At 49.2% G+C, this 13838-nt stretch overlaps 3 protein-coding genes across 3 annotated transcripts; 1 reads left to right on the top strand and 2 right to left on the bottom strand.

Moving 5' to 3' along the window:
* Nucleotides 1-320: 320 nt before the first annotated feature.
* CLAFUR5_00365 (Hydroxyacid oxidase 1) lies at nucleotides 321-1597 on the top strand (the record flags this gene model as incomplete). Its single annotated transcript, XM_047899513.1, has 2 exons — nucleotides 321-1511; nucleotides 1565-1597. 2 exons carry the CDS (start codon nucleotides 321-323, stop codon nucleotides 1595-1597), a joined length of 1224 nt encoding a protein of 407 aa, XP_047756663.1.
* Nucleotides 1598-1649: 52 nt separating this feature from the next.
* CLAFUR5_00364 (DNA polymerase kappa) lies at nucleotides 1650-3701 on the bottom strand (the record flags this gene model as incomplete). Its single annotated transcript, XM_047899512.1, has 1 exon — nucleotides 1650-3701. One exon carries the CDS (start codon nucleotides 3699-3701, stop codon nucleotides 1650-1652), a length of 2052 nt encoding a protein of 683 aa, XP_047756664.1.
* Nucleotides 3702-3919: 218 nt separating this feature from the next.
* CLAFUR5_00363 (uncharacterized protein) lies at nucleotides 3920-4500 on the bottom strand (the record flags this gene model as incomplete). The annotated part of the gene is made up of 2 exons (XM_047899511.1): nucleotides 3920-4271; nucleotides 4352-4500. 2 exons carry the CDS (start codon nucleotides 4498-4500, stop codon nucleotides 3920-3922), a joined length of 501 nt encoding a protein of 166 aa, XP_047756657.1.
* Between the last annotated feature and the right edge of the window lie 9338 nt (nucleotides 4501-13838).

Raw genomic sequence — 13838 nt, 5'->3', positions numbered from 1 at the left:
GTGCGTCACCGATGGAGCTCTCTCCACGAACATTCCATCGAGCCGCTCATCCACATTATAACTGCCGATCACACGATTGTTTGAGATGTGTGCGGAGAACCTCAGACGGACGGTAGCCGCAACCTTCTCAGGTAGTATACATGTAGCTTGCATCAAGATGTCATTGACCTTTACTTATCCTATCTAATGTCATCTCGTATCGTTTCACGATCACTCACTTCACAGTAAAGAGACGGGTCTGTACATATACGCACAAGGAGCAGATCAAGCATAATTAAAGAGCATAGGATAGTAGCTTGCGAGCTGCGAGAACTATCAAGATGGCGGCCGCTGCGAACGTCCACGATATCAACTGCCTCACGATCGAGGAGCTGGAAACACACGCCCACAGCATGATGGACAAGCAGACCCGCGACTACTACAACGAAGGCGCCGACTCCGGTTCTACCCTCAAAGAGAACACCACAGGCTACCAAAAGTACCGAATCCGTCCCCGAGTCCTGCGAGATGTCTCAGCCGTCGATACCAGCATCGACATCTTCGGCCACAGAAACAGCATGCCCCTCGGCGTCGCCCCCACCGCAATGCAGCAACTCGCCCACTCCGACGGCGAGGAAGGTACCGCTCGAGCATGCAAGAAGATGAACGTAGCCATGGGTCTTTCCTCCTTCTCCACCAAGACTCTCGAGAAAGTCGCAACAGCTAGCGAAGACAACCCGAACGTTTTGCAACTGTATCTGTTCGAAGAGAAGGAGCACAGTCGCAAACTGATCCAACGAGCAAAGAAAGCAGGCTACAAAGCAGTCTTCCTCACCGTCGACACTCCCTTCCTAGGACGTCGAAACCTCGAAATCCGCAACCAATTCAAACTCCCCCCTCACCTAAAAATCGAAAACTTCGCTGAAGACGATCCCATGCAACCCGACAACATTTCAGCAGAAAGCAACAGCAAATCACGCCCAACTCCAACCCGCAGACCAAGCCAAGCCGGCTACCACGACGGCGAGAAACGCGTCTTACCAACCGGCCCCGTGACCTTCCACACCCACGCCGCAAATCCCTCCCTAACCTGGGAGGAAGACATCGACTGGCTAAAGAAACAATGCCAACCAGAAATGCAAGTCTGGGTCAAAGGAATCGCGACATCCGAAGACGCCATCCTAGCCGTGCACCACGGCGTAGACGGCATCGTCGTCTCGAACCACGGCGGGCGACAGCTGAACGGCGCTTTGGCGACCATTGACGCACTACCCGAGATTGTCCAGGCCGTGGGTGGCAAGATTCCGATTCATGTGGACGGCGGGATACGACATGGCACGGATGTCTTTAAGGCTTTGGCATTAGGCGCCGACTTTGTGTGGATTGGTAGGCCAGTGCTGTGGGGACTGGCGTATAAGGGTCAGGAGGGTGTTGAGTTGTGTTTGAAGTTGTTTAGTGATGAGATTAAGTTGTGCATGGCGCTTGCTGGGGTGACGAAGGTTAAGGATATTAATAAGGAGTATCTTGTTAAGGTGAGACGAGTGTATGATTGCTGTGCGGAATTGCAAGCTGACAGTGTGTCCAGATTGCCAGGAGCGGCTTCGTATCACGTCTGTGATCATAATCATGAGATATTGCGCTGTCTATGTATATACCGACCACCTGTACAGTCAAGATGTGAAGAAGGACTTCTTCGGTCTCTTTTCATCTCCACCAGTGCCAGCGTGTGCATTGCTTTGTGGCCTACCGCGCTTCCGCTTCGACGTACTGCCTTGCATCAAGGGATGTAGCGCCTGCTCTGGCGGCGTCGGTTCCTTGACGATTTCTTTGATCGTCTGCCTCGAGAGACAGCCATCAATGTGCTCGTTGAATGATCTCTCGTCTGCTTGTTGAGGTGTGCTGCAAATAGGGCAGTTCCACTGCTCCGGCTGCTGACGAGGCGGACTGTTCTGCTCTGCTGTCCGTGCTTCGTCTTCCAGCAGTGAGCGCCAGGCAAAGCCATTACCGTACCTCCTGTAGTCTGAGGGTGCACCGTCGGGGCTGTAGGTGACCTCGTCAGGCGGCCTCTGCTGGGGCGGCTTGTGCTTAAGATCGTACTCCTGAGAAAGCTGCTCCAGCTCTGCCATGTCGTCTTCTCGTTCCTGCCTTGCTGCATCTTCAAATTCTGCATCGGGCCACTTCTGCCAGCCATCCTCGTCCAGTTCCGCATGAGGCGCTGCCTGTGTGACATCAATCGACTCACTGGGTGCAATTTGCGGCTGCCTAGCTCGACCAAAGAAATCCACATCTCCCTTCTTCATCGACACCAAATGTGTACACCGGAGGCCCATCAGCCTCAGCTTCATGTTCGGAAACTCTTGCTCTAACTTCTGGAGCATCGGCAAGCTGAAATTGTACAAGTCTTCCGCGGTATAGACAGCCTTGGGTGGCTGCACTTGACGGGTGAACACCTCGTAAGTATGCAGCTTGATCTTCAGACAGAGCGTTCTGCCCTTAAATTCTGTACGTTGCAAGTCCTTTTCCAGCTCTTCGGCGGTCCATCTTAGCTTCTCGCGCAGCTCTTTTGGGTCTGACATGTCTTTGAAAGAACTCTCCGTGCCAACGCTCTTGCGTCCAAACTCCTCGATAGGCCTGACGTCGGTTCGTCCTAATCCCAAGTGGACGCCCATCAAGAACTCAAAAGTCTTTTCGCCGAACAAGGGATTGATGTAGTGTCGTTGGGGAAATATGTCGCCACAAGTCTTGATGCCGATAGCGTCAAGCTCACGCTCCAACACGCGACCTATGCCGTTGACCTTGCGAGTGGGCAAGTCTCTCATGAAGTGCAAAATGCTGGCTCTGTCAGAGGGAAGTTTGAACTGGCCGTTAGGCTTGTTCTTGTTACTGCAGATTTTGGCCAGCTTCGCATTTGCAGCGATGCCAGCGGAGATGGTGATCTTTGTTTCTTGAAAGACTTGGGCTCGCATTTGGCTCACGGCATCCTCTGGCTCCATACTATGCTCCTCACAATACTGTGTTAGGTTGAGATATGCCTCGTCGATACTTGCCGACTCGAAGCGCGGATCGTACTGCTCCAGGACGGCCCTGACTTCAGCAGCCTTCGACGTGTATTTGCTGAAATTCAGTGGAAGGTGAATCAGCTGAGGACACAACTTGTCGGCCACAAACCCCGCCATACCAGAGCGACAGCCAAACTTGCGGGCGACATAGTTACACGTCGTCAAGACTCCGACTCCCACAGCAAAGGGCACGTCTTTCAGTTCCGGGCGATCCAGCTCTTCGACCGCGGCATAGAACGCATCACAGTCTATGTGCACGACCACCTGCGACAGATCCCGCCCATATTCCAGCTCGGCAATGTAGTCATCCGCCTTCTTCATGTCATGCTTCAGTCCGCATTGTGCCTCTATACGCTGCAACTCGCGCTTCTTGTCCAGAATGCGGTTGATCTTGACCGTGAGGTTCTTGTCCTTGACCTCCTCATTGCTAAAGTACTTGCTGCCCTTGGACACCTCGTATATGATCTCGCTGACCTTCTTTTGATCCACGCCATCTTGTCCGGATTTCGTGAGCGAAGGGCCGAGCAGATGGTATTTGAGTGTCGATTGCGATGCCGCGGGGAGATCGTCGAGCGCTGGTGATGGTGTCGCGGGGTGCGCAGGTTCGGTGGCTATAGTGGACTGGTCGGATGGTTGAGAACTATCGCTCGCCGTCTCTGTCATCTTCCCGACATTGTGCTGAGCATGTACATGTATTCTATGTGTTCTCGCTGGCTGAAAGCACGGCCGCAAGTCCCCAAAGTTCGGGTCGAGACACGCGACGCCACCCAAAAGGCACGCGAAGGTGACGCGTGCTCATATCTCTACACGCACCTAGCTATACACTTTGAGTTACTCTCTCTTCATACAACCCGCCTGCCGCCTGCGGTCGTCGCCAAATTCTATTGACGAAATCTGGCAGAAGTCTCCGCCTCACTCTCTAAAGCGTCGCCACCATAACCTGCGGAGAGTGCTTCGAGCGCGTTAGACAGAGCCGGATACTCCCCAACCCAGCTCACGGTCTTCTTGGTCTCCTCATCAACAGGCTTGCCATTGGATATGTCTTTCATCGCCTGCTTCGCGATCGCTATTCTGTCATACAGACTGGCCTGAGCCTTCCCTCCTGAGGCTCGACGGCGCTTCATGGTCTCCAGACTTTGAGCGGCGTCCTTATTGATGGACAGACCGGCTGCGAGCTGCTCTTCAGCTTTCGCGGCGGCGACTTTGTCGACCGAGAAACAGCACACCTTGAGCCTGAGACTTGCTCAGGATGATTTGGAATCGACACTCGAGGAAGTTCTGTTCTCGAGAAGATAGATTGTTCCATTACTGACAGAGATCCCCTCACGGTGTCCTGCTTCTTGGCATCCATGAAGTAGTCGATGAGCAGGATGTCCTGGAAACCACCAAGACACTCTTTCAGAACTGCCCAGCTGGGACTCGTGCTATTTTTGGCGGTGCTGAAAGCAGAAAGGCCTTGCATCGTTGGGTAGGGACCGACAACCATCAGCTTTGCTCAGTATCGTCCACTCGGTGAGGGCATCTCCGACAGTTTCTTGCTAGGAAACTGCTTGCAACACTGCTTTACCCAATCGACGTGATCATCGTAGACTTGGGAATCGCAGTATGGGTATGGACAAGGCCCTGGTCCAGACTGGTAATCTTCAGGGATCTTAGCAGAAACGTCAGGGGGAGTGTCGGTTGTGGCGTTTGCAGTAGCAGATAGAAGTGCCACGACATTGTCTGGCAGCTCGCAGACATGAGCAAGTTGTTCCACAAGCCGATCGGTTGGTGTCTGGTCAGTGACATCGTGAACGACAAAGTCCCCTTGCCGAAGCGACTGTACGAATGCCGCCGCTGGACAAGAGCTAGCGATGGACACCACAAGCAGCAATGGCAACCTACGTGCAACATGCCCTTGATCGAGGTACTGCGAAGAGAGGCCTGTGGGCGAAGCAGTATGACAGAGGGACATGTTGCCGCTGCCGCTGCTGGCTGAGAGCGAACGTTCTGGATCTTTCATACTCGGCAGCATCTGCAAGTGAGGTCGTGGGTGCTGCGTTCGAGGAGCCGAAGTATGGATCACGGCAAGGAAGACTGCGAAGAGGTGATCGACAATTTGGTGAAAGTGCGAGGTAGACAAGATGAGTGACAGGTTGAAGAAAGGAGCAGGCGCAGTACCCCGTACCTACCTGCTTCTTCCCCGAGCGGATGCATAGTCCCTGCCAACGTTAGTTGTGTACGTCATGGCAAGTACTACGCAACTTGCTTATGGTAAGAGTACCTGGCAGACTTTCTCATGAAGCAAGCGCGACGCCGTGCCCTATAGTCGCAGAGAAAATGGAAGCTGAGGTGGAAGTTGAGAGAGCACTTCGCAATGAAGCTGCGGCCCGCTAGCACGTGCGTGCTTGACTTGGCTTATTGCTCCTTCCTCGAAGCGCTTTCCGTCCCTTACTACCGCGCTATACTAGAGCGAATATACGTGAATAGCCTTAAAGCCGACTACTTAGGCAGACTTTACTACCGCCTCTACAAAGGCATCTACTAGGGTTGTATTTACCTAACTAATATAATCCCTTCGTAGACCGAGATTTCGTCCTACCCTATAAGGGTTTAGTTAAGTTATAGAAGGCACCACTAATATCGGTAGCTTAGTAGGCCTATACGCGGAAAGTTAGACATCCGAGATGCTCTATATAGTATAGCGCTAGCTTAGTAGTATAAATCTCTTTTAAAGCCGTAGTCCTACTAGTTTTATAACTTTCTTAGTATAGCTATTAATTAAGCTATCGTTCTTTAGTATAGCTTATTCGAGCTTCTAGATCTAGCTAGTATTACCGTATTCGAAGTCCTTTACTTATAAGGACTATATAGATAGATAGATGATTCATTTACCCGTTGTGGTGCCCTCCGGCCCATGCGGGTTTATGTCTATATATGTTACTGCATAAGGTAGGAAACCTATTCCTAGGTAAAAACCTCCTCTCCTTCTCTCATAGCTTCCTTGCCATGAGTTCTCAGTTTTCCTTCCATTAGGGTGCACTAGTGTCATGGTGGTTAGCCTCTGACTACCTTGTCTGCAACCCTAGAGTTGTCCCCCTCTTCCTGCTCTCCTCCTCCTTCTTTCTCTCCTCAATCCATCTCTCTGTTTCCCTAGTAAGAGAGAACTGCTCCAAAAATCCTTGGTGGATGATCCACCTTGTAATTCTCTGGAGGTCTCCCTTATTGCTGATCATGGCTTGGAAGTTTCTGTTCCTTGCCCTTGCCCTCCATTCACCTCTCCCTGTACTCCATTCTTTGCAAACCAGAAGTCTATGTTCGACATTCTGGGACAGGTAGCCGCATGGGCAACTCTTGTCTTCGATACCTGGGACTTTTCTCTGATGCAGGTATGCCCTGACTCCGATGTGTTCAGAGCGGATTTGTATTGCTATGCTTGCTTCTGACCTGGTCAGGTCTGAGTACAGTAGGTAGTTGTGGCTACCAAACTGTTGGAGTGCCTTTGGGGTTCCTGGCCTCTGTGGGGTTCTTGTCCATTCAGTCTTCCAGAGGAGTCCTGCCATCCTTTCAGCTAGAGACTGTTGCTTCTTCCCTTGGCTGGCTGCTGATCCTCTCCCTTGAGCCCTTCTGTCCTGTTCCTGCTGGGCTAGGTGCAGCTGTTCTGTTAGTTCTTTGAACTTCTGCAGGTCCTGCTGCTTCTGTGGGGCTGGATTGGGTCTTGCTTGTCTGTGCCTTCTTGTGCACTGGCTCCTGATTTTGTTGACTGCCTTCTGGATTACTAGCTGGGCTGGGTATGCAGACGTCTTTCCTGCATACTGGTATCTCAACCCTTGAAGGTAGAGCTTGGCTGGTGGGGAGCCAGACTCCATTTCGACCACCCTTGTTGGAGTTGACTTGTATGCTCCAAGCACCTTTTTCAGACAGGAGGCTTGGGCTCTGCTGATGGGATCTGCAATTCTCTTTGGGATCTTGTCTTGGGCTGACCAGATCTGGGCTCCATATAGCATGGCTGGCTTCACAATGGCCTTGTACATAACCTTTGCTTTCGCAAATGTGGCTCCCCATGTGGAGGCTGTAAGCCTGTCAATTGATTGCCTGTTGTTGTCTGCTCTTGCCTGTGCTTTCTTGACCTGTGGTCCCCAGCTGAGCTTTAGATCCATCCATATTCCTAGCACCCTTAATTCACTTGAGGGTTCTGTCGTGTGTCCCTGAGTAGTGATTGGGGCTTGCATATTGTGTCTGTTTCTGGCTCTACTGAAGTGGATGAGTTGATACTTCTCTAGGGCAAATCTGGCTCCATGTTTCCTGGCCCATTCCTCACATTCCTTGTGTTTCTTCTGCAAGATTCTGCAGTTCTCTTCTGTGCTGTCTGACCAGGCTAGGATGTTTGTGTCATCTACAAACCCTGAGGCTGATGTGTTTCTGGAGTTTAGCTTTGCTGGCAGGTCTGCCATAAAGAGGAGAAACAGGATTGGAGACATTGTTGATCCCTGTGGGATTCCTGTCTCTGTAGGCATGCTGTCAGATTTGTATCTGCCCAGTGTTAGTCTTGTGGTTCTGCCTCTGAGGAAGGACTGGATAAACTGGACTGTCCAGTTGGGGATAGCCTTCTGTTTCAGGATGTGGATCAGCCTCTGGTGTGAGACATTGTCAAAGGCTCCTGATATGTCTAGTAAGAGGAGTGTGGCTGCTTTGTTGTTCCCAAAGTGCTATAGGGTCTTGATCTGCTCTGTGATAAGTTCCATAGCTGTTAGTGTTGATCTTTGTTTCCTGCCTCCCATCTGTTCTTCAGGAAGGATTCCATGTTCTTCAGCTAGGTTTGTCAGCCTTTCTGCTATGATCTTTTCAGGAGTTTGCCTAGTGTGTTAAGCAAGGCAATAGGTCTGTATGCCTTTAGCTTTGTGTAGTCCTCTTTCTGTGGTTTTCTCAAGACCACAGTCAGTGACTCCTTGAAGTGTTTAGGGCAGTGTCCTTGGGCCATGCACTGTGAAAAGATGTTTGACAGTGCAGGGGAGATCTGGTCCTTGCATGTCTTGATGAACAAGTTTGGAATCCCATCTGGTCCTGGGGCCTTGTTTCCTGAGAGTCTCTTAATGATGCTCTTGATCTCTCCCTCTCCCACTGTGCAGGATTGCTCTAGTGGTGTTGGATACACACTGCCCTCCAGATCCTGCAGGTCAGCTTCTACCTGTGTGCCAAAGAAATGTTTCCCCAATGCCTGTGCCTTTCCTAGGAGAGTGTGTTGGATTACTCCTTCCTGGTCTTCAATGTTTGGAAACTGGGGCAGCATGTTTCTGTCCTGTGTGGGTTGTCTTGCCCACTTTGCTAGTTTCCACATCTTCTCAGGATTCTGGGTAATGGATCCAACTGTTGACCTCCACTCCAGCATCTTGTCCCTCTTGATCTGGGCCTTCTTGTCTCTGGTTGCCTGGTTGTATCTGTCCCATGCTTCCTGGGAGTGACTCTAGGTAAGGGCTCTCCTGGCCTGCCTGGCTGCCTTGACCTTCTCTGAGCATTCCTTTGTCCAGAATGGCTTCTGGTACAGTGACTGTTTCTTTTCTCTAGTGTGGGCTGCCGCAGTTTCCTGTATTGTTCTAACCAGTTCTGCCACTGCTTGGTCTATGTCTAAGGCTGTTTCTAGTCTCCTGGTCTCTAGTCCAGCTAGCTTCTGTTCCAGGTCTTGTCTGATCTGTTCCCAGTTAGCTGCCTTCCAGGCCAGCTGAGGTTCTAGGTCTCCTTCCTGCTGTGTCTGTGTTTCAAACTCCACCTGAATTAGGAGGTGATCTGATGAGGACTCCAAGTCCTGGTTAACCCAGCATCTGGTGACCTTCTGCTGCAGGTCATGTGATGCAAAGCACAGGTCAATGGTGCTTGAGCTTGCTCTCTGTGACCAGGTAGTTAGGCCCTTTGGGGTAACTAGGTGCATGTTGTTGCTTTGGGTAGTGGAGAGGAGTCTGTTAGCTAGGAAGTGATGGGCAGGTGCAAAGTCTGATCCCCATGTAGGATGGTGCAAGTTGAAGTCTCCCAGCACGATGTGTTGGGAGTCACTCTGCAGGATGTCTGGCAGCTGTTGTAGTGTGCCCAGCTGGGTGCTGCTTCTGGAGCTGGGGGGTGGGTTGTATACACTGTGGATGTGGATGCTGCCTTGGTTAGTGTTGAGTCTGACTGAGGTGATGTCTCCCCCTTCCTGTTGGATTTGTTCCCAGCTGTCTGTTGCCATCTCTTTGCTGATGTACATGCATGTTCTAGGGGTGCCTTGTTTGGCTAGGAGTGTGTGATACCTTGGGTCGTTAGCAGTAGATGGTCTGTTAGATTTGCTGTTGATCCAAGGTTCCTGGACTGCAATAACTAGGTGTTTCTTTGGGTCCAGTGCTTGGAGAAAGCTTCTCTGGACCTTGTGCTGGCTTTTGTTGACGTTGTACTGGATAGTGGTAAGATTAGGTGTCTCAATCATGACTCATCCATGCTGGTCTCCTGCTGGTCTTCTCGTGCTTCCTGCTGCTGGCTGCTATTTGGGATTGTGGTAAGGTTGAGCCTGCTTTGTGACGGGTCTCTTCCTGCAACCACAATTGATTTTGGTCTACCTATAGCAGGGTGGCCTTAGGCCTGTGTGGTCTCTTCTGTTCTGCCTCTTTTCAGAGGGTTGTAGACAGTCCTTAGGGGTTCTTGGGTGATTGTCCCTGTCTGGAATCTGATAGGGGTGTTGATCCTGGCTTCTCTTGCCCTCCTCTTTGCCTCAATCCTAGCTGTGCAGTCTTGGGACCAGGAAGGGTGTTTCTTTCCACAGCATGCACATCTGGCTTCACTCTTTGGGGCTGTGCAATTCTGTACTTTGTGGCTACCAGCACAGTGGGAACAAGTGTCCTTTTGGCTTGGGCATCTAGTAGAGATATGACCATACTGTTGGCACTTGAAACATTGCAGTAGTCTGTGGGTGCTTCTATAGATTTCTGTGTCCATTCTTTCACATTCCCAGAAGATGCCCTTGTCAAGCACGGTGTTTGCCTGTTCTACAGTGCCTATCTAGAGCACTAGAGAAGACTCTCTCTTTGTGTCCTTTGTCTTTCTGTTGACCTATGCTGCTTTTGTGATCTGTAGCCCTGGGCATACAGCCTGGTTCTGGTCCTGCAGCCTCTTAAGGTCTCCTTCAATGTCAAACTTTGTGGTCATCCTATGGGCAATAACCATATTTTGTTGGTGTGAGACCTTAGCCGTCTTGCCTAGTTTGACTGTCCACTCCTTCTGTGTCTCTAGCCTCTTCCTGTCTTGCTCCTGTGCTGTGAACAGCTTAAGGACACCTCCCTTCTCTTTCCTGGCTCCAATGATGCCTTGTATCCCAATCTTCTGTATGATCTCCTTGCCTGACAGGCCCTCAATCTCTTTCTGCTCTTGCTGGTCGGAAATGTAGACCTTGATAGCTGTTTTCTGGGGGGGAGGGTTTTGGGATGCAACTGCTGCCCAGGTTGGTTGGCTTAGTTTCTGGCCTTCCTGTGTCCTCTTCTTTGCTGCTGCTGCTACTGTCCTGTTAATGATCTGTCCTGTTTGGCTCCTTAGTGCCTTTAGCCCTCCAAGGAGCTCCAAAATCATCCCCTTAAGTGCTCTTTCTGGGTGCTCGCCATCTCCTGCCATTGCCATTGTTTCTGCCTTCCTGCAGACCTCCTTCCACTCGTTACTCTCCTGCTCCTGGTCGTTTCCTGCGATCGCTATCATCGTGTCACGAAAGCCTTATATAGCCGTACCCTATAGCCGACGAAGTACTCTATAAGGGTATATAGCTAGCTATTACTTATCTAGTACGTATACCGATATCTTAAGCTCCTTACTATAGTCTATTACCGTCTCTTACATTCCGTGTCTCTTAATCTTATACTCTTTCTATCCTAGGAAGTTCGGGTTACCGCTATCTACTACGCTTAGGTAGCGGTCGTACTATTTCCCTACTACGGATCGGCGGCTAGGAAACTAAGGTTTACGTTCGGATTCGGCGTAGTATTACGTAGACGCGGTAGGCGATAGTCGCTATCGTACCTATATATTAGGTATTTAGGGTTAGTCGATACGTAAGAGCCTATACGGTAGCGGTAGTACTTACCCTACTTCTTAAGGTCTTTACGCTACTTACGGTTAAGCGTAGGTAGGTTCTATAGATATGTCGGTAGATCCTCCTTCTTCTTAGTACTAGCGTACTATAGTAGGCGCTATACTAAGGCACCTACTATACCGGTAGTAGTACTAGTAACTACGTTACCGTTATTCTAGTTATTCTAGTCGCTATTACCGTTTGAGTTACTATTACTACGGGGGCGCTCCTTCTACGGGTATAGTCGATCTGTCTCGTAGAAGCTCTCGTCTAGTACGGTATACTCCTTAATAACGTCTTATATACTATCTAGGCGGCGGTCGACTTCGCGGTCGCCGAAGGTCTTAATAAAGTACTTGCGGTTTAGTCGGTTACGGAATAGTATAAGCTCGGTCTTATCGGTCTATAACATCTAGGCGCGTAACTTCGAGTAGCGGGTATAGAAGGCTATAAAGGTTTCGCCTTATTCTTACTTATAGGTAGTAATATTAACTATAGCCTTAGTTCCTTTATTACGTATACTATATTAGCGTATTATCTAATCTAATAACTCTTCTCTAGTCTTAAACTCGTTAAAGGACTGCTGTCTAGGTATAGAGATCCTCGGCTTAATACTTCGCTAAGGATTACCTTACGTCTACCTATATATAAAGCGTAGACTATCTACCTTAGTACGGAAGGTTACTATAGTTAGCTTTAGGAGAGCACTACTATACTAGCTATCGAAATTAGGGTCGTTATCGTTCTTAAAGGACTTAGGGTTAGGTATACCCTTACTAATCTCTATACCGCGAGTAAGGGTACGGTTAATAGTAAAGAGACGTTCTAGAAGGTTAACTAGTAGTGTCTAGGTACGGGTATTACGTATTCTCGAGTTACGACTATTATTAGGTCCTAGTCGTAGACGGTCGTTATTACGTCCTCGGCTATTATTACTACGGTTATCGTCGTCTCTATTGTTATTACTACTACCGCTACCGCTACCTCTACTAGTAGCTTCGCGATATTTACGTAATAGCTACTTGAGTAAGGTCTCGCGTAGGCGGGAACGAGAGGGTCGGCGGCCTAAGCGGCCCTACCTCCGTTCTATATAGTATCTCCTACCTTAAGCCGAGCCTTTAGGTTATCGACTTCTTATTATAGGGCCTAGTTCTTCGCCTTAGCATCTTATGCCTTCTTCTTCTCCTTCTTGTAGATCTCGCTAAACTGCTTATATAGGTTATTAGCTTCCTTATATTTCTTCTCTAGCTCTTATAACTTAGCTAGGTCGTAATCCTTCTTACTCTTAAGATCTACTACTATTTTCTATATAACAAGCTCTTTACTTCGTAGTATCTTATAGATACGGTCGTATTTGGTATATAGCGTAGTGTACTAGGTGTTCTAGAGGTCGTTAGCTCGCTCTATTATATCGAGTTGTCTACCCTTAGTAATCGCCGTATTAACTACTTATAGTACGAAGTCGTAGGTAGTCTTCGGGTATTAGGATATAAGGGTCGTAAGGTTATCTAGAGTAACATTCTAGTATTTGGATACGAGAATATGTTCTACCTCGTCGAGTAATAGATATACCTCGTCTAGGTCGCCGCCTAGGTTCTCTTCGAGCTTAAACTCGAACAGTTCTATAAAGTCAATCTTACTACCTTCTTCTCGCTCGAAGGCCTTCTAGTAAGCTTTATTAATCTCTTATTATAGCGTGACACCGGTGTCTACTATAACCCGCCGGTTGTCGTCCTATATCTAAATCTAAGGAAAAGAGGAGAGGTCGGGGAAAAGAGATATACGCTACTTACGTTTACCCTTAGGCTTAGGTAGCGGTAGTATACCGCCGTTCGCTATCTATAAAGTTATATTATCTAGGTTCGGGGGAGGCGTAACGGTGCCTGTTTCCTAACTATCTACGAGCGCGCGACTACCTACTAATAATGTCGCCGCGTTACGTTCTCTAGGTATCTACGCGCTATACGCCTTACTATATTCTATATTCTAATACGACTCTACGCGTTCTCGAGTTCTACGGTTCTATCTATTCCTATTATTACGCGTCCCTTACCTAGATCCGCGATCTAGGTAGGGTAGTAGAATAAACTATAAGGGCGCGCGTACTATAGGGTCCGAACGAGATAGTTATTATTCTACGAAGCTATAAAAGAGAAGCGCGAGGCGCGGCGAAGTTATAAAGGAAAGCTAAGCCGCGCTAACCCGATACGGAAGGTCCGCGGTTTAGCCGGGCCGACGTAGCTATAGTAAGGGGTCGCGGGCTGCCCGTAATATACGTAGGCCTATACTAGGGAAGGGAATGCCTAAAAAAGGAGAGTAGGTATATATACTACGGTAGAAGGCACCTAGCGTATTTAAACTAATGCCTAGCTAGAATAGTAGTATAAGAACGAGCGAGGTAAGTAAGGATCTCTATACTAGCTAGGTACCCCTAATAATAGTAGGAGGGACCTACCGTATATAAGGGCTTCGAGCCGAGTAAAAGGAAGAGGGTAGAAGAGACGAATAAGGGAACCTAACCGTAAACGTATCTACCTCCCGGTAGGCCTCGACACCTTAACCGAGCCGCTAACGAACTAGGCTAAATACGAATCTTTAGGGCGCCCTAGCGGCCCTAGGGCTAGCCGGACAGCGGGATATAGGCTTAGGAGACATAGTAGGTTAGTACGGAAATAGACCTTACGGATAAAAAATAATACTAAACGACGACATTACTATCGTATAGTATAACGTAAACAAAA

Source organism: Fulvia fulva, chromosome 1 (genome assembly GCF_020509005.1).
Source record: "Fulvia fulva chromosome 1, complete sequence".
NCBI lineage: Eukaryota > Fungi > Ascomycota > Dothideomycetes > Mycosphaerellales > Mycosphaerellaceae > Fulvia > Fulvia fulva.
This window is presented reverse-complemented; position numbering and strand designations above follow the sequence as displayed.